Here is a 19,975-nt window from a genome sequence, read left to right on the forward strand (position 1 = left end):
TGCCTGCCACTTAGCACTAATTATTATTACCATTATTAATGTGTACCACTTCTCAACAAAATATTTCACAAAGTGGTCCATGTAGCAATAAATGCGGGGGGGGGGTCCCTTGTCCCAAAAGAGGCTCATATTTTAAGCCCTTTTCACCTTCGGTTTATTTCTCCTCCAGTCCTTTCCTCTTACGAAGTATTTATGTGCATTTATTCCCATTCAGGTCCTCCTTGCCCACATTTTCCTCAAACCTAATCAAATTAATTTCATTCATCTCTTTGTTCTGTCCCATTTTATTTCCATTATTCCTCCCTCCTTGCCATTCATTTCTTCTTCAATCCCCCAGATTTGTTTCCTCTGGCACTCCATCTTCCACATGTCATAATACATGACGTAATCACATTATTGAAATCAAATACCTCTTTTAAAATGCTAAAAGCAAATTCTAAGGCAGTGAGGCCTAGCAGAAAGCAGAGCATCTAATGCCCTTCAAAATGAGAAGGACTGGCAGGCAGGATTGGCTCTTACTCCTGCCCATCGTATAACCTTATATTCAAGCAACCAATCATTGAAAGCCTCTCAAGTTAACTTTACAGAATGTGCATACCCAACTAAGGGCAAACAGACCAGTTAAGAAAAATAAGCTGAAGCCGCTGAGGGAGCCGCCATTTTGCCAGTGAGCATACTGTTACTGTGGAGGAACTGTTTGCTAAGCTGCAGAGATCAAGGTAAGAGATCATTAGTAGACAAATACATAAACTTATCCAAAGATATTTCCAGACATGTACATAGGTAGTCAGGCACAAGAGGGGAGGGGCTGTTGCTTAGTCCAAGAACACTGCCTTGTATGAAGGAGGACCCAGGTATTGCCAGGTAGAGCTGGGAAAGGCCTCCATCCAGGGTTTCTTCAGATGGAGACCTGCTGCCAGTCAGTGGAAACAATTCTGAGTTAAAACTGGTCTGACTCAGTACAAACTTAATTGCCTATAATACCGCTTAGCCTGCTCTGAGCCCTGGAGCTTGGAGGCCCTGGCCAACTGTCCCTTATTTTATTTTATTTTATTATTTCTTTATTTACATTTTATATCCCACCTTCCTCCAAGGAGCCCAGAGCGGTGTACTACATACTTGAGTTTCTCCTCACAACAACCCTGTGAAGTAGGTTAGGCTGAGAGAGAAGTGACTGGCCCAGAGTCACCCAGCAAGTGTCCTGGCTGAATGGGGATTTGAACTCGGGTCTCCCCGGTCCTAGTCCAGTACTCTATCCACTAGCCAATCTGGCTTCTATTAACTCTTTACCTAGTACCTCACTCAAAATGAATCTCTATTTTTACTCAGTTGACAGGATATAATTATAATAATTAAAATGATTAGTCCAAGTAGCTGAACATTCCTGTCCTGAACATTCCTGTCCTGAACATTCAAAATGCTAATACAATCCATACCTTTTGCCCAAACTGTGTTTGAAATTTGGCCTGGAGCATCTGTCTTAAGTATTGAGTGCCATAAGCTGGACAAATTTTTTATCTTCTGCCTCCTTCAGTGAGGATATTTATGAGCAGTGTTCCAATTATGAAGAAAGTAGTAGGAAGGGTCCTTATAAGATCACAACCCACTGTGCCCTGTTTTAGCAAATCTCCCCCCCTCTCACCACCGGTGGTGTTTTTTTTAGGGGTTTTTGTTTGTTTTGGCTTTCTAAAAACATTAGCAAAGGAGACTATTACAAAAGCTTAGGAAGTTGGGTCCTCTTTGACCACCCTGCAATTTGAGCACTTTGTATGAGACTGAACAGCCTGGTGTAATTCGTTTGTTAAGACTCCTCACCCAGAAGGTCTGAGCTGCTATTCCCAGAGACAAATTGTGATTCCTTTCTGCTTTCCCTGTAACTCAAAGTGATTCCTCTGGGCCAGTGATCCTGCCTCAATGATATCCATAGGGCCAAATGCCATAGAACATGGGGGATCCCATGTATTTTTCATCATGACAATAGAAGGTAGGATGAACCCATTTCCCCATGCTGGTGCCCCATTTTATGTCACCCCCGCCTCAACTTTTTTTCTTAGCAATGGATAGAAAAAAATGTTGGTATGCATATTGTAGTGATCTTTTCTACTACCCCATTCCACTGCTTTTAGCAATTTCAGGAAGGATTTAAATGGTGTGGGGGTGGGGGGGAACACAAGGAAAATGATTTAGATCATTTCCCCAGGCATCCTAGCCCAATTCCTTCTCCTCCTGGAGCTGATGTCTTGTAAGGAAACAAAAAGCTATCGGGAGATCCGATTACAGATTTCCTGCATTGTGTGTACTTTGACCCTTCATGAGATCAGTGTGGAAGGGCTTTGGGAGTCAGTTCCTACCATTTGCTTCTGTGACATATTTAATGTCACTCTTTCCTGGCCCCACTTTCCCCACTTCCCTTAATGTCACTGATGAACAGGCTTGCAAAAATGAAACACTTTTATAGTTTCCCCACTCCTTGCACCCAAGGATTTCATAGTTCTGGTCTCCAATATCCTTTGTGTTGCACTGAATTCTAGGCTCTAGCAAATGCAGTGGCAGGTGAGTCTTCTTTTGCAGGAAGAGAACTAGTGTGGTGGGGTGAGCCTGCCTTTACTCACATCATTGCAAGTGTAGACTGTATAACAGTATTTGCACAACTGTATAATATAGTTTTTGAGTACAATATAGTGGGTGAGTTGATGGACACAATGGAAGGGACACACAATGCAAGCAGGTGTTTTTTTCTAAGGAGGACTATAAAGCAATAAAATTTTGGGATCGGTTTTTCTTGATTCCTTTATGATCATGTGTTCAGCCCAAAGACTCCTTGAAGCTTCATATCAGAATTTCCCTCAATTCCATTTTGACTGGGTCTGTCAGCATGTTTGCTCTGTTTTCTCTGTATTCCGTGTCTCACACAAGCCTGTTGTGAATCAGGTGTGTGTTAGCCCAAAGACTCCTTGAAGCTTCATATCAGGACTTCTCTCAATTCCATTTTGACTGGGTCTGTCAGCACGTTTGCTCTGTTTGTCTCGCACAAGCCTGTTGTGAATCAGGTGTGTGTCCATGTATTCCTGTACAAATTGTTGGAAAATTCTAAACTACTGTTAAGTACCCAAACCATCATGCAAATAATGTTTCCCTATTGTCTAAGGACGTGCCACTATTGGGGAGATAAATGACCTCAGAAAAGTGGTACATTATTTATTTACTAGCTGGCCCGGGTGCAGAACATCTGAGCCTCTTGTTCCCCCCCTCGTTCTTGGCCCTCCCGCATCCCTCTTGGCTCTCCCCCCTTCTCAGCCCCTCTCCCTCGTTCTTGGCCCTTCTCCCTCCTCTCCCCTTCCCTCCCCCTCAGCTCTTTCCCCGTTCTCTGCCCATTTCAGCCGCTGCTCTCCTGCCTCCCCCGCTGCCTCCCCCGTGCCGCCTCCCCCCCCACTTGTCTCCCCAGCCACCACTTTCCCCAACACCACTTTCAGCCGTCCAGACTCCATTAGCCTGCCCGTCCCACCCCCCACACAGCTCGCTTGCGAACTCTCTTAGAGCTGCCACACATGGGATTAGCGACGGGTTTAAGAGAATTATATATATAGATTATCAGTCACTCAGTCAATCAATCATATTTGTATACCACCCGATATATATTTCTCTATGTGGTGACATAGTCCGGAAACTGCAGTTGGTACAGAATGCGGCAGCTAGGTTGGTCTCTGGGTTATCTTGGAGAGACGATATTATTCCTATAGTAAAAGAACTACACTGGCTACTGATAAGTTTCCGGGCAAAATACAAGGTGTTGGTTATAACCTATAAAGCCCTAAACAGCTTAGGGCCTGAGTGTTTAAGAAACAATGTCATCTTCACCATGAGCCCCACTGCCCATTGCGCACTCATTGTGCTCTCTGCTGAAACAAGAGCCTCCCCATCTCTCACACCATTTTAAAAGACAGTTAAGACACATTTGTTCACCCAGGCTTTTAATTAGACTTACAGTTTTTAACGTTGTGTTAAATTTTAAATTATTTTAATGTTTGAATGTTTTAATTTGTACTGTTTTATTGTGAACTGCCCAGAGGCATAAGGTTTGGGTGGTATATAAATATGTTTAAATAATAAATAAATAAAATAGTTGTGGCTTCCCCTAAAGCACGGTAGGCAACCTTGGCTCTACTGGACTGTTGCTGAACTACATTTCCCAATTTATTGCAGCTGGGGATGATAGGAGTTGTAGTTCAGCAACAGCTGAAGAGCCAAGGTTGCCTACCCTTGCCCTAAAGAATCCTAGAAGCTAATTTACATCCAATAAGTTTGTCAGATCACAGACACTCAGGCGTCTAACTGAATGTGAACACTGGATTCTTCAGAATACTAAAGAGATGATCTCTAAGATTCGTTTGAGAATCTTACGATCCACTTTAATATACCTTTAATGGGACCGAAAGCTATATGGGAGTTTGGCTTAGAACAATGCATCCCCAATAATCTCTGGTCCAAAACGTTGAACAATTTACCATTTAAATAATAAAAACAGCCCTGCTGGATCAGGCACAAGTCTTATCTAGTCCAGCAACCTGTTTCACACAGTGGCCCACCAGATGCCTCTGGGGAGCCCACAGGCAAGAGGTATGTGCATGCCCTCTCTCCTGCTGTTGCTGCTCTGCAACTGGTATTGAGAGGCATCCTGCCTCTGAGGCTGGAGATGGCCCACAGCCATAGTAGCCATTGATAGACCTGTCCTCCATGAATCTGTCTAAACCCCTTTTAAAGCCATCCAAGCTGGTGGCCATCACCACATCCCATGGCAAGGGATTCCATAGATTAATCATTCTTGCCACTGTGAAAGAAAATGTCTTACAAGTAATATTTGAAACCTTTGTGGCTCAGCAGAATATATCCCAGTTCCTCCCAGGTGTTGGAGAAATGTGGCAGTGTGGGGACATTCTTCTACTTGTGGTGGACTTGTGAACAAGCTCAAAAATGTTGGGTGACTCTTTGCAGAGTAGTAAATAATAATAAACTCAGAAGCAATTCAAGTAGCCCTTTTTACACCTATCACAGCAGAAAAATCAGCCCAGTTTGATTTTCTTCTACTACTACAAATATGTATAGAACGCTTTTCAACAAAAGCTTCCAAAGTGGTTTACATCGAAAAATAAGAAAGAAATAAAGATGAATCCTTGTCCTCAAAGGGCAGGGATCTTCCTCCCTCCCTCCCTCTTATTTTTCTAGATCTCTTCTATGAACTACATTTATTGTATGTCTATCTACTACAGAATGTAAAGCCACCAATTTTATTTCAAACAAGACAGCAGAATTTCATATATGGAACTACTCCATTTTTTTAAGCATTTAAAAACAAGTCAGAATTTAAAGGGCTTTTAAGACTGAGTTTCCTGTGATGGAGCAAGTGTATATAAATAAGACTTTGGGTGGAGAAGGGAGAAATGCTTAATTTCATTTTAGCCATTTGTGAAGACACTTTCAATAAGTTGGGTATTTTAGTCCATTTCAAGCTTATTAAAAAGACAATATATGAATGACTGTTACACTCACAAAGCTAAATAAAATATTTATTATAAGGAGAAACATATTGTGAAATAACCATTTTATCATATATTTTGCTATTTAAGCCATTTTGAGAATTTTGTTGCTAAAAAACCCCAAACAGCACACAGTATCAATATTCTTAATATAAACCCAACAGCACATGCTAAACCAAATGGCAGGACCAACAACAGATCTTTTTTGTTAGAGCATTTCTTCTTCTCTCATTCTTTTTAAAACATTTTAAACCTTTACTGACTAATTTCCTCACAAGATGGTATATTGTTGGGCTGTGGGGAGGATTTTTATTACAAGTTTTTAATGCAGAGAGACAGAGAGAGTTTCAAAACAGGGAAGGAAGCGGGGGAGAAAAAATACATGTAGACTGGCTTTTCAAATGCAGGCACACACACACAGTAGCTTAATCAAGGGGAACAAGCTAACCGATATGGGATGGGGAATAAACTGGGTCTTTGTGTTACTGTGCTTGAGAAGAGACAAAGTCCACAGTCCCTCCACTTCCCCTCCGGCTTGGCTGGGGCTCCCTCCTTGCCTCCTGTGATATATGCCAAGAACAACCAGGAAGCCGTTCAATCAGGCAGCCAAGACTGCTGGGTAGAGGGGCAGGAATCCCAGGGTTAAACCTTGGCGGCTGCTGCTGCTGCTAAGGCTCCTGCTGCCGCCGAATCCATGCTCCCAGCCAGCGAGTGCTTTGTAGGGCAACTCAGGGTGGGGGCGGGGGGCTCTCTGACCCTGTGGGCTCAGATGCAACTGTCCCCCTTGTCCAATGGACCCTACGCCCATGCCTGGAAGCTGTAGTTTAGCAAGTTACTGAATGCCAGGTTCTCTTTGCAGCAACCTGTTTATACTGTGGATATGCCCGTGGTGTCTGGGTGGATTCTGCAACTCACTTCACCTCACTTTCTGGTAGGAATGTGCCCAGAACTGGTTTGGAGGCCCTTTATGGGCCTCCAAACCGGTTTGAAAGACCATCGGTTTGGCTGATTTGAAGGGGGGGATTCTTTAAGGATGGGGGAGGGTACTCTTACTCCTCCTGCTGCATTTCCCCTGCCGGCACTGCCTTTTAAAATGGTCCGGCGGGGCAGCAGCGTACCTCCTTGCTGCCCCTGTGCCTCCTTGGACCAGAAGTGACCAGAAGTTGACGCTGTGTGTGCACACATCAAGGGCAGAGCCACCATTGGGCGAACAAGTTCAAAGAGCCCGGGCCGCACCCAATCAGGGGCCACCCTTCGCGGCCCCAACACGCCCCCTGCGTCTGATGTCAGACGCGGGAGTGCTAGTTTAGCTCCCCAGAGGGGGCTGCATAGCCCCTTCAGGAGCTAAACTAAGGCTGGCACCGTCTTCACAGTGCCAGTCAGGAGCGGCTCTTCCCTGCAAAGGCACGGAAGAGCTGCTCCTGGCTGTGCACTGCAAACACAGCGCCAGCCTGACTAGCTCCTGAAGGGGCCACGCGGCCCCTTCAGGAGTTAAAAGGCTGGCACTGCTTTTGCACTGCAGCCCAGTAGCAGCTCTTCCCTGCCTTTCCCTTCCCTTTTGCAGGGAAGAGCTGCTCCTGGGCTGCCTTAGTTTAACTACTGAAGGGGCCGGGCCGTGCAGCCCCTTCGGGAGTTAAACTTCACTCCCAGTCCCAAACGGAGCTTCAAGGCTCCGTTTGGGAGCCAGGCCACGCCCCCATGTCTGATGTCAGACGCTGTCACGCCCTCGCTCTCAGATAGCAAGGAGGAAGGGGAAGCTGACAGCCCTTCAGCCGATGCAGGGGTGCCTGAGGGGCAGAGCCCAACTGTCGGTTCCCAAGAGATGGCTGAGGCAGGTCCGGCTGATGTTCAGAGCAGGCACAGCAGTCTGAGGCAGCAGAGACGGCGACAGATGAACCGGAGGATGAGCTCTGCAGGCAAACCCCACTGACTCCACAGCAGAGGCACATCACAAGACGGCAGGCACAGCTGGAAACCATCAGGAGAAGTAAGCGCCTCTTGCAGACTATAAAGCATGTCTACAGCTTGCAGTTAGCTGCTGGAAGGCAACGTATGTCATCCCTAGTGTCAACAGCTTTCAGCCTGAGCCAGAGAGAGAGAAATATTTCCAAGCCGTGTTTCGCTTCTGCAACCCAGTTTGGACTTTTGGTGAACTATCACCCTAGACTTCCCTACCGGGTGGTCAGATTGCTGACAGATGCAGCGGTGTGGATATCCCAGCATCTGACGTCAGACGTGGGGGCGGGGTTAGCGGAGCCGCAGAGGCGGCTGCACACAGGCCACCGGTGGTCCCGCTCCGCCACTGGCGCACATTGCGTTCGTTCGCAGGCACATTGTGACTTGTGCACGCGCATCAGCAATGTCCCGTCACTTCCAGTCCGAGGAGGCACCAGGGTGGCAAGGAGGTACAATGCCTCCCTGCTGGACCATTTTAAAGGCAGCGCCGGCAGGAGAAATGCGGCGGAAGGGGTAAGAGCACCCTCCCCCATCCTTAAAGAGATTCCCCCCCCCACCTTCGAACTGGCAGCTGCCCATTCCGTACACACCGCTACTCTCTGGTGAAGTTCTTTTGAAAAACATGAGATTGCATACGGCAAAACAAGTTAGGTCTTTGAGTATCCCACCAGGAGTTATTTTAACTCAGGGCTAATTTTCTCTCACACACTTATGCCCAGTGGGATCACTTTCAATCTGCTTTTATAAGACTAGGCCTGCATCAGGAAGAATCTGCTTCATCTTATAGTTTCCTAACTTGGGTAGCAGAGAGGACATTGGTGGGTGCCTAGTGCAGCAGAGGGGACAGGTCAGCTGGGATCCCAATCCAGCTGGGCAAGTAGATTTGTGAGGGCTTGTAATACTTGAGGTAGGGGGACTCTGGGAGGGTGAAGTTGGCCAAGTAGACAGTCTCCCCACCAGCTAGGTGACTGGCCCACAACCCAAAAGACCCAATGGTCATTATTGTATGATTGCAGTGTGCAATGAGAGCAAAATCCCTCTCTGGAGATGATTCCTTCCCGTCACCAGCAAAGTGAACATCTCCTCTGGATGCATCAATGTTTTGCCTGCACCACTCCATATCATTGCTGGCCACCACAAATATGGAATTGTGGTACTTCTTTCTGAAGTAGCTCATAGCTTTTTCCAGGTAGCCTCTGTCGGCCACCACACCTTTATGTCTTTGGGGCATTATATAGACATAATCCCCCCTCCGAACATGCACTCCAACGTAGGTCACATTTGTGAGCTGTCCCTTCAAGCCCAGAAGGTATCGGTTGCTCTCTGCTTTGATATGGTCATGGAAAGAGAACTCCCGAAGTATCTCTTGGCGGATGTGGTCATAAAAGGTAAAAGAATAAGGGTAGCCTGTCAGCTGGACATACTTGCCCTCGATGTGACGATACTGCTCTGACATCCAATTATGCAAAGGGAAGTTTCTCCAGTGGATCTTATCAGCCACCACAGTAGGAATGACAGGCAACGTGATCCGGAAAAGTGGTGCTAGGAACCGGTGCATGGCTGGAGGGATGTAAGCTGGGTGGCTGTTGAGCTTAGCTAAGGCATAGAGGGTGGCATATTGTCCCATCTGGTTCCCCAAGCGTCCAGCAGAGTTCACAGTCCACATGCCTCTATCACTGGGTTGAGTGAACAGTGAACTGGGAGGATTATTGGTAGTGCTGGAGAAAAAAGAGACTTCTAGGATCTTCTCTGGCAAGCACAAAAATATGGAGAGAGAGAGGAGGCTAAAGATGCACAAGCAGATTAAGGCAGAATGTTGTCTGAAGATGCATCTCTCAGAAATGTTCTTCATTCCACAGCAGGTCCACCTAAAGTAAGGGTAACGTAGGGAGGAATGACAATTCAGATCAATACCCAGAATACATCCATTGATGCTCCCCAGTTATCAAGTGTATGTCACCTTATGCTACTGAGCTTTCTTTCCTCCTCCCCCTCGCTCTTGATCGGATTCTCTCTTGGGGTGGCAGTAGCTAGGTATATTTTCTTAAAACGGGGAAAGGATGCTGTTTTGCTGCAAAACAATCATTTTTGTTCAGATGCAAATGTGTATGATCAATTGACAAATGAGCCAAAATGATTTTGAAATGTCATCCCTAGTATTAAGATTTGATTATTTTCATTGGGCCCATTCAGATGCCTTGTGGAACCTCAGCACAACTTAACCAAGGCTATCAAGATAACTTGAGAATGGCACAACAGACTATCATCAGTTGATTGGTTGCTATCACCAATCTTGGTGGCCCACTCACCCCCGTCTTTGCCCCCCGCCCCCCGCAAGAGCCCATATGCAGTCTCTGGCTGCCTTGCTCGGCCTTGCTTTGGGCAAACTCTCGCTCCATCACCCAGTTCCCAAACATCCATCCCAATTACAGCAAGGGTGAGTTTGCCTTCAGTGAGTGCCCTTGGCAATTTCCACGCACTTTGGGAGTTCTCTGTCAACTTTTAGCTCCCTGAAGAAGACAAAGTGATTATTGTCCCTCCTGCAGCTCCAAGCTCACACCAAGCACTGCAACTTCTCTTTTCCATTCCCCCAAATCTCTGAATTTGCTGCTTGAAAGGGAGGCTCTATAATCTACAGATCTTCAAGACCCTGTTGAAGAATTCCTCCCCCCTGGCTAAAAGTAAGCCCCCACAGCTAAAATTTCCATGTTAGTTGAGTCTTGTGAATCCTAGACTCCCTTGAAGCCTATTTATTATTTATTCATTTATAATATTTATACCCTGCCCCTCCAGTGCACTACTGCTCAGGGCAGCTCACAACAATAAGATAGACACAGATACAATAGAAGTAATAAAATTAACTTTTTTTTAAAAAGTCAGATTAAAACCCACAATTATTAGGTTCAAATTAAAACAGCATTAAAATGCTTCCTTAAAAAGGTGTGTTTTAAGATGTTTTTAAAAACACTGAAGGAGGGAGCATGGTGAATCTCTTTAGGGAGGGTGTTCCAAAGCCATGGGGCCACAACCAAAAAGGCCCTATCTCTAGTCCCTACCAACCAGATCTTTGTTAGTGGCGGGGTCATGAGCAGGGCCTGAGATGATGAGCCTAGTTCTCGGAACCTACATGTGACTTCACCCACATCAGTCACGTGGCTCATGTCCTCAAGGATCTGCTCTGTGATTGTGGAAATCTCCTCTTGGAGAATCTCACATGCAGAATTATCTCCAAAGCAAAGAGGTTGTTCAGAGTCAGATAGTTCACAATGAAGGCTAGCTTGTACAAAGCAATTGCCAACCGCTGCTCCACATTTATTGTGGGGGGCATAATCCTGTGCCTCTCTCAGGATGTATGCCATTTCTCCTGTAAAATCCTTGAATATAACTCCCAGGCAAAACATCAGGAAGCTACTGTGGAAATGCTGGTCATCCCACTCATCCTCATTTATGGTGGGCTGCCGGGGTCTTCTTTCCTTGGAAGCCACCATTGCAGTGTGCTGATCCCTGTCTCCTCCGTTGCCAGGTATGCCATGCGTGGATCGCTTCCACATATGAGCAGAGGAAGCTGCCTTATCCCGAGTCAAACCCTTGGTCCACCTAGCTCAGTATTCACCCTGACTGGCAGCAGCTCTCCAAGGTTTCAGGCAGGAGTCTTTCCCAGCCCAACCTGGAGATGCTGCCAGGGAGTAAACCTGGGACCTTCTGCAGGCCAAGCAGACGCTCCATCATTGAGCTACAGCCCCATCCGCCTTCTGGATGGCTGCTCTTCCATGCAGACATTGCTGAGAAGATCGGAGGTGTGCCTTTGCAGGGATGCTCTCTCCTGCTCAAGTGTAGACCTCCCACCCTCTGCAGCAGCAACAAGCAGCATCTCTCTCCAAGCCTTTTCCTAACTCCTACAGTGCAGGTTAAGGACACTACCAGAATCAAGCAGTGCAATTGGCACCAGTGGCAAGCTCACTGCACACTTTCCACTGTTTGTGTCTCCATGCCCAAAATAAACAAAATCCTCCCCCCTAAACTTCATCTATAATATAAAGGTCCTTGGCCTCACTCACTGACATGCAACTCCCATACTACACCAGAAAAGAAAGAAACATGCTGCTTTTACAGGTAGGTTCCAGACCTTACTCAGACAACCAACAGAATCCAAAATCCCAGAAAAATGTATTAATGTCCTGGAAAATCCGGACAAACTCTCCAATCCAAATGCATGGCAAATGAGTCATCATAGAGCTAGAAAAATACTGGAGTTCCAGTGAGATAAGACATTCACATGCTTGAAAACTATAAGCTCCCACTGACTGACTGCCAGTAAATCTTCAGACCAAACCACAAAAAATAGAAATGTGTTGTTTTTACAGATAGATTCCAGGTCTTGGCCTGGAACTACCACAAAAATCTAAAACTCCAGCAAAATTCATTAATAAAACTCTCCCATTGGAAAGCATGGGGAATGAAACCTCATGGTCAGAGAAAGAACTAGAGTCACAGAAAGATAAGATATTCATATGCTTGCAGACTGCAAGCTCTTTTACTAGTATCCTATAAACAGTGTGGTGAAATTGGGCCATGTAGCATTCAGCACAGCAGTCGTTATAACACACAGTACTCAACATCTTTGGAGCAAAGTTGACAATGATTAATTTTGTCACCTAGTAGGGATCTTCTAGCAGTGGAAACTGTTTTGTGAATTTCTACACATTCTTGTAAAAATGAATCACTGCAATTTATAGGATGGAATCGGAAAAGCATTCAAGGCACATTATGGCAATGTTCCATCAACAGAGGAGGGCAGGGGCGGCCCTTCCATGAGGTGAGTTGGGATGGTTGTCACAGGCAGCTGATTATTGCAGCACCTGTGAGGTGGCAAGATGACATCTTGCTTCTGCTTTAAAAAGAGGGAGGGAGGTGCTCAAAAGCGGGATCATGTGGTGCCGTGCCTCAGACACACAAAGACCTTGAGCTGCCATTGGAGGAGGGGTCCCAAGGATCCTTTAAAACCTAGAGCATTCACAGTCTTATCGCAACCTTCTGCCCCCAAGGAATCATTTTACACCCTAAATGAGGGGCTGTACAAACACAGAACTATTGTAAAGGAGCAGTAACTGCAGGTGCATTTCTTCAATGAATCTACAATGTAACTGCATGTTATCATGTTACCCATAATGTAAATAACGTGCATTATCATTTTAATTGTGTTCTCCTTGACAGCAGGGAAATGTAAGTCTTTTACACGGAAAGCGGTTGTATGCTTGAAATTTTGTTGTATGTATGAAAAACTTGCATACTTGGAAAAACGTCCTCGGTGGTGAGGATTTCTGCTCAACATGAGAGACATAAGAGTGGTGACATGAAGAATGGTCCCTTTGCTGGGTGAGTTGTGTACTTTCTAAGTCTTGTTTATAGCTAAATTACAAAAGCAATTCAGGATGATTTCCAGTTCCTTCTCCCTGCTGCTCCTGGCTGCTATGGGAAATCATGCCTGAAAGTGACTCATGCAAAACCGAACTTTGATCTGGACACTATGCTAGGACACCTAGAAGAGGATGGTCTTCTGGTGAGGGGCATCTGGTTTGGCATGGGTCGAGATGTTTTTCAGGGTATAATCCTTCTGCTTCCCACTAGTTCCTTATTTGTAGGTATGTTGTCCTCGAAACCAAGATATTGGCATGGGGGAATCCGATTTGGGCTTGTGAAATCTCAGATCTTCCACCATTTTGGCCGGTTGTCTTCAGCCTTCCAAACAAGCAACCCAAGCTCTGGTTGCCGAGCACCTCTGAAGCCTCTCCCCTCCCCGCTCTTTCATTCAAAATGGAGCATGCACTGCTGGTGGGCAATCCAAGGTCTTCAGGTGCCCGTAGGAGAGTGCAAATGCATTAGGAGGCATTTCCTAACTGTGAGAGCTGTTGGGACAATGGAACTGTCAGTAACAGGCTCTTCTTTGCTGAAGGTTTTCAGACAGAGACTGCACAGCCATCTTTCACAGATGCTGTAGCAGTTTCCTGCACTGAACAGGGCATTGTTGAACAAGAAAATATCCATGATTTCTTCCAGCTCTATTATTCCAATGCATAGTTCCCTTCCCTTTATTTCCTGACATCAGCACAAGTACAGAATTCAGTGCAAGTGAATTCCAGTCACTGCATTTCTTTGAATTCAGATAAGTGCATGAGGAAACAAGTCCAGCAATGGCTATATCAAAGATAACTAAATGGAGCCTTCAGATTCAGAGGCTGTATATCTTTGAAAGAATACCAGTTGTTGGGACAGATGAGTGACAGATATTGCCTTCATGCCCTGCTTCAGGGCCTCTTGCTGACCACCACTGGAAACAATGTACTAGGCTACATGGACTTTGGGTCTATTTTTTTTTTGCTCTGATCTTTGCTCTTAATGGCATCGAACATTTGGGTGAGGGAAGAGAGAAGATTGTGGCAGTAAAGCTAGTCCTCAGTACTGGAGCTGGGGACTCTGGCGAGGTGAGGGGAGAAATACTACATCGGGATCTGACAAAGAAACCCAGGAATCCTGCATGTTCCACTCATACCTTCTGTGACAGAACAAATTCTTTCTTGTTGCTCATCTCACAGGGACCATCTGTTGAACCTCCCCAAAAACCCTCCTGGGTCTTACCCCCTGCCCCACGATCTTCCTTCCTTTTAGGCTGTGGAATTCTATCTTTTCCGTCTCCAGCCAAATTCCCTCTTTAGCACAATGTCTATCATCTGCCCCCTTGCTTGGGGAGCCAAGGCAGACACTCCATCCTTACCTTATTCTTTTATTAGTCTCCCCTTCCATTTTTTCATTCATCCCAGAGCTATGAATTCAAGATTGAAGTTTTATTTTTCCAGAGGTTTGGGGCTGAAGATCCTTGCCTCCAAAACGTGCTTCTCATCTGCCGAACATGAAGGATTAACCCGGAACTGTAATCTGCAAGTACTCTCCCAAGATGTTCCTCAGCATCTGGGTGGGGCCTTTGTCAATTCAAGCTGGTTTCACCTAGAGTGTGCCCCACCTGAGGACCTTTCCCTGCCTTGATTTGAATTAGTCCAAAGGAGGACAGAGCAGGAGCACAGGCATTGAACAGCTGATACAGAGGTAGGTTCACAGCACTCCTGTGCAGAAGTTATTTTCGTGCAACTCAAACATGAAATGTGCGCATAGATCAAAATAGAGCCCTTCATATATGCAGATTTTTCATTCCATGTACTCCAAAGGCCTTCCCTAGACTAAACAGTGCATCACCAACCATTTGTTTTAATTTATGGGTGCTGGACTTGAGTTACTGAGAGGAGTATGGCAGGTGTCTTGGGCAGCAAAGAGAAAAGGACAGCTGGGATCTCAATTCATTTGGGCAAGAAGGTTGCCGAGGGGTTGAAGATCTCTAGGTAGGGGGAGTCTGGGAGGGTGTCGTTGCAGAAGGTCCCTGTTATCTCAAGGCTGAGCTGCGGAAGGATTCCCTGGAAACCTGCTGCCAGTCAGTGTAAACAATATAGAGCTAGATCGTCTGACTCAGTATATGCCTAACTGCCTATATTCCTAATAGTACCATCCAGCTCTCTCCACACCCCGGAGCTTGGAGGTTATAGGCACCCGTCATCTTTGCTAGCCTCCAGCCAGAAGGCAACACTAGCCAGTCTGGTTTCTATTAACTCTTTACTGAGTACATCACCTGAAATAATATCCTTTCTGGGTTTTTTACTCAGCATAACAGGCTAAGGATATTAGGGTTGTGCTGGTTCCTCCCCCCCCCCCTTTTTTTGTTTTTGGCCTGAATCCGAAACACTCCCATTTTGTTCTTTATTCAAAATCAGCCATCTGAAACACTCCAATTTTGTTTCCCCCCCCCGAAATTGCAAAATCAGAATCAGAAACATTTTTTATTTTAAAAAATGGCCCCAGGGCAAAACTAGTGGGTGGGGTTTGTAGTGCCCAATGGGTGGAAGCTACCACCCAAATTTCAGAGGAATTGGGCAAAAGGGCTGATTTTTGGTGAATTTTGAAGTTTAAGATTTTTCCCATAGGGAAATAATGGAAGTTTCATCAAAAGTTTAGCTTCACATCGGGGGGGGAGGGGGTGGCCCAGAGCAGAGTAGGGTGGCTGATAGTGCCCAGTGGGGGCAAAGAAGCTGCCAGAATTATTTCAGAGGAATTGGGCAGAGGGCTGATTTTTTTTAGAGATTTAATGGAGTTTACGTGTCTTTAAGGTTCTTCCCCATAGGGAATGATGGAGGTTTCAGCAACCCCATAACTGCACTTGGGGGGCACTGGGGTGGCCCAGAGCGACTGGTGGTGTAGATAGAACACAAGGGTGCCAACCACCCCCATGGGTATCTAACCCATGGAGTACTGGGTTCTGTTGTTTCTGAGGTGTTTTGAGTGTAGATTCTCTGGTAGCAAATGAGAGTGGATTCATGGTTTGTTGTTGGAAATCTATATGCTACCAGAGAATTTACACTCAGAACACCTCAGAAACAACAGAACCCAGCACCCCATGGGTTAGCAACCCATAGGGATGGTTGGCACCTTATGTGCACTGCACCACGACTCGCTCCGGACCACCCCAGTGCCCCCCAGGTGGAGTTCTGGGGCTGCTGAAACTTCCATTATTCCCTATGGGGAAAATCTTAAAGACACGTAAACCTCAAAAATTCCTAAGGAATCAGCACTTTGCCCTATTTGCAATCTGGGTGCACCATGCCCTTGGGGCACAGCCACCCAACCCACTGTTTTACCCCTGAAGCCCCACATAAACAAATTGAAAGAGTGAAGAGAATGATGAACAACAACGACACTTAATTTTTTGGCACAGTTATTTGAGAATTTTGCAGCGGGTGGGAACCTGTCCCTGTGGCACTAGCACAGCAGCACAAGCCGTTTGTGGATTCAAGCAATCTTTCAATAAAAACACTTCCTCCCCATGGAACAGTGACCACAGTTCACTTATGATAGCAAGATAGACCAATGACCTGCCTTGGTACTATGGAACTGCTTCAAATGTTCATTTAACTGAGGAGCAACTAAGATTCCTGGCGATTTCAATAGATTGACAGGGCTACCTCCACCCCACCCCTTTTGTCTCATATAGTACCATGTGGATGACCTGTCCCTGCAATGGCAAAAGTTGTAAACCACTGGCTTAGACATCATGTCCCACCAAATTACATTGTGGCCTAAATTACATTAGACTGCTCAACTTGGGCAACAAAACTTAGACACCACTATAACTCATAAAAATCAGAAGAAAAACAAAATAGCTCTTCAAAAGGCCCCATGAACAAGTCAAGAGATTCTTTCTAAACCTTTGGAAAGAATAACCTGTGTAGTTTCAGAACTTTCCTAATCAGCTTCTGAAAAAGCTTCTCCACGCAACTTATACCATGGCTTTTAGCAAGAGCTTTGGAATTGCATTGAGCTCCCAAAGATATTTGGGTATTTCTGTCTCAAAATGATGTCTTCCAAATCCCTTTGCAAGGTCAGTTTGCATTTCAATCACACTGAATACAACACATACTTAACTAAAGCATTCATGCCGAACAGCTCTGCCAGCTTTTTGCATATCTTATCTTCTGCTAATCACTCATTGCCTCAGCTGGAGTGGAGAGGAGTCACAGAAGTCAATTTCAATTGCAATGCTTTCCGAAGAAGAGAGCATTTGGTCGAAAGAGAGTCATTTCGATTTGGAAACAAAAATATCTGTTTTTTAATTCTTGATTTTGTTTTGGTTACAAAAGCTCCGAAATTGCCATTTTGGGGCACAAAACGTTTTGTACCCGAATCGAAATGCACAAGCCTACAGGATATAATTACAGTAATTAGTATGAATAGGTCGAGCAGCATTCTGCCCTGCAGATTCTAAATGCTCATAAAATCCATACCATTCATCCAAACAGTATTTGAAATTTGACCCAGAGCATCTGAGTGTTGAGCACCATAACTGGCTAAATTTCATCTTCTGCCTTGCCTCCTTCAGTTTGGATCTTCTTGAGCAGTACTAAATTCTCAATCCGGACTAAATGTCTCTTAGTCTGGCCTGTCACCAGAGGACCCAGACCATGCCTCAGCACTGACCTGTGCATCCCTAAAAACCTTTATTTCACCCACACTTCCTTTCAAAGGCCTCCCATTACCTCCTCCATTTCTTGTCTCCACCCCCATTCCCCCCAGCCCTGATGAACCTCCTTGCCCAGTTGCCTTTTGGTGTTTCCTGAGCCTTGCTCCTCATATCCCATCTCAGGCATCAGAAGCCACACCTCACTGCCATTGTTCACACCAGCTGCTACACCAGTGTCTGGTGGCTGCCACTGTTGTCCAGCTTCCTCCCATTGCTTGACCAGTACCACTCACTCTGGTCAGCCCTCGCCTTGCTCCAAGGTGGGTCTGAGTGGTGTGTCAGGACCCTGCAGCACTCCAAAATCTCCTGGTGTTGCTTCCCTCTTTCTGGGAGAGTCAAGCAGTGGGTGCAGTGTGGGAGACTGACATTGTCTCTGATTATTTCACACAATGCCCCTGTGTGTTCATGTATGGTGTTTGCATTGGGCCACTGATGGACTGGTTTTGGTGTTGTCTACCATCTTCTGCCGTTTCTGCTTCTCATGTAACCCATTATCTCAGTACCTTCACTGGCAGGTGAATGAGGTTCAACAGACAGCTCAGTGCCACAACCTCTGCATCCAGCTTCTACATCTTCTTGCATCAAGTTCCAATCTCTCCCCATTTGGGGGCTATATCCCACTAGGAGAAATGGAGAAAGACCAGAGATGTACTGTGGATGGTAGATCCACAGATGTCGGGCTTACTGAACCGTGCTGTGGTTGCTGTTGTTGTGATCCTTTTTGCTTTGTTCTGCTGGCTAAAGTCCTTGCTTCTTCAAGGTCAGATGATTCTGAATGATTTACTTGTTCCAGGTCTGTGACACTGTGAGGTCTGGTTTCATCTGCCCTATGGAGTGCCTCCCACTATTTTTCAGACATGATCATCTTTCAAAGTCAATTGAGTTTAGAAGGGGAAACAAAATGGAAGTTTCCAGAGAGAAACAGGGTGTTCTCTCCTATCTCAAGTGACTTAGCATGGGAATGGGATAGACACTACCCCACCATAGGGAGTCCATTCATTTTGGGACGGTTTTCTACCCTGTGTCATATTTCTATTGATAACATAAATACCATAACTGGTGAGGAGCCATACTTGTGGATATATTGTGTAGCACTGTGCAGGTATGACAAGGGCATTGCATGCAGTGGTTTGCTTGTTTAAGCATCTTTACACATCTGGGGGGTAGAAATCTACCCCCAAATCCAGATGAGGATTAATGTCTCTCTCGTTTGGCCATGACTTCTCCAGTTCCTTTATTGTCACTGATAAGCATATTTACACAAGGTTCCCTGTTCCTTACATCCAAGGATTAGTTCTGGTGTCCAGTATCCTTTGTGTTGCACTGGATTCCTGGCTGGCTTCTAGCAAACATAGTGATAGGTACATATCTTATGCAGGAAGAGAACTTGTGTGGTGGGGCAAGCCAATCCCAACACCCTGTTATTGAATGTGTAGTCAGTCACCTCTGTAGATTGTACAACCATTTTGGGGTCAACCAAAAAATGGAAGAGTGTGTTGGAAGTTCTCTGTGGTGAGAGAATTCCTTTCTCATCATAGCAGAGTGCACAGAGGCACAACACAGCGGTAGATTAGTTAGGCATGCGTGTGTGCTGAGAGTAAAGTAACTTGGAGCCGATTCATAGTTTCAAATCAATATAAAAGGCATTTATTAAGGAACTCCATTCTAGATAGGAAAGTGAGGGGTTAGTATCTCTAATCTATCTATCTAGCTGGATGCAGATGGATTCTGCATCCTCTCTGCACATATGGTGCAGGGAGAGAGGCTTGCCATGTTGCAAGGTAGGAGGCCAGGTAACGAAGAGAGAGGAAGAAGGAATTTGAATCCCCTGACAGTAGCAATCTACATTTCAAAGGGATAGCATCAGAGCAGTGGAGAAGGGATGACCAATGTCTTGACTCTCTAGCCCTCTGACTTACTAATCTGTCCTCCACTGAGGCAAAGATACAGCGCAAAGTCCTTTAACTTCCAACAGAGTGAGTTTACAGACCCAATGAAAAAGGAGCTTTTACTAAGGAGGATTAGTTAGCAGGAAACTCCAGGGACTATTGCTTGATTGTATTGTTGTTGTAACAAACAAGATCTCACCAATGGATTCTGGCTCTCAAAAACAGAGCCCTTCTGCTGCTTCCCAGATCCCTGCATCTGAGAACCCGGGTGTTCAGGTTCCTTGTGTTTTTTATTGGCATTGGATTTCTCGCTGATAATTCTAACCAATTATAATCATGTCTCCTAGCTCCCAATGTAAGTTCTTATTTTGCCATTCAACCTTCTTGCTAATGGGGATTTTAAAATTTTAAAGTTTTATTTATTGTAATTTTAATCTGTTTATATGATAGGTTTTGGTTATCCTTTGGATTGTAAACCA

At 45.5% G+C, this 19,975-nt stretch overlaps 2 protein-coding genes across 3 annotated transcripts in view; one reads left to right on the forward strand and one right to left on the reverse strand.

The window, feature by feature from the left end:
• Window positions 1-678: 678 nt before the first annotated feature.
• Window positions 679-19,975, forward strand: part of LOC128329641 (troponin T, slow skeletal muscle-like) — a 76,781-nt gene continuing 57,484 nt past the window's right edge. The window contains exons 1-2 of one of the 2 annotated variants that reach the window (XM_053261187.1): window positions 679-719; window positions 12,705-12,866. In XM_053261187.1, the coding sequence (XP_053117162.1) occupies window positions 12,844-12,866 (23 nt within the window). In that variant the 5' untranslated portion in view covers window positions 679-719; window positions 12,705-12,843. Of the gene's footprint in view, window positions 720-12,704; window positions 12,867-19,975 lie in introns of those variants that run through there. The other variant, XM_053261189.1, reaches the window with a different exon arrangement.
• Window positions 8,317-9,186, reverse strand: LOC128329642 (galactoside alpha-(1,2)-fucosyltransferase 2-like). The gene has a single exon (XM_053261191.1). The coding sequence runs from the start codon at window positions 9,154-9,156 to the stop codon at window positions 8,317-8,319; it is 840 nt and encodes a 279-aa protein (XP_053117166.1). The 5' UTR covers window positions 9,157-9,186.

This window comes from Hemicordylus capensis, chromosome 6 (assembly GCF_027244095.1).
Source record: "Hemicordylus capensis ecotype Gifberg chromosome 6, rHemCap1.1.pri, whole genome shotgun sequence".
In the NCBI taxonomy this organism is placed as follows: Eukaryota; Metazoa; Chordata; class Lepidosauria; order Squamata; family Cordylidae; genus Hemicordylus; species Hemicordylus capensis.

Coding starts and splice junctions, on each gene's coding strand:
- LOC128329642 (XM_053261191.1), bottom strand. CDS start 9,156: ATGTGGACTGTGAACTCTGCTGGACGCTTGGGGAACCAGATGGGACAA.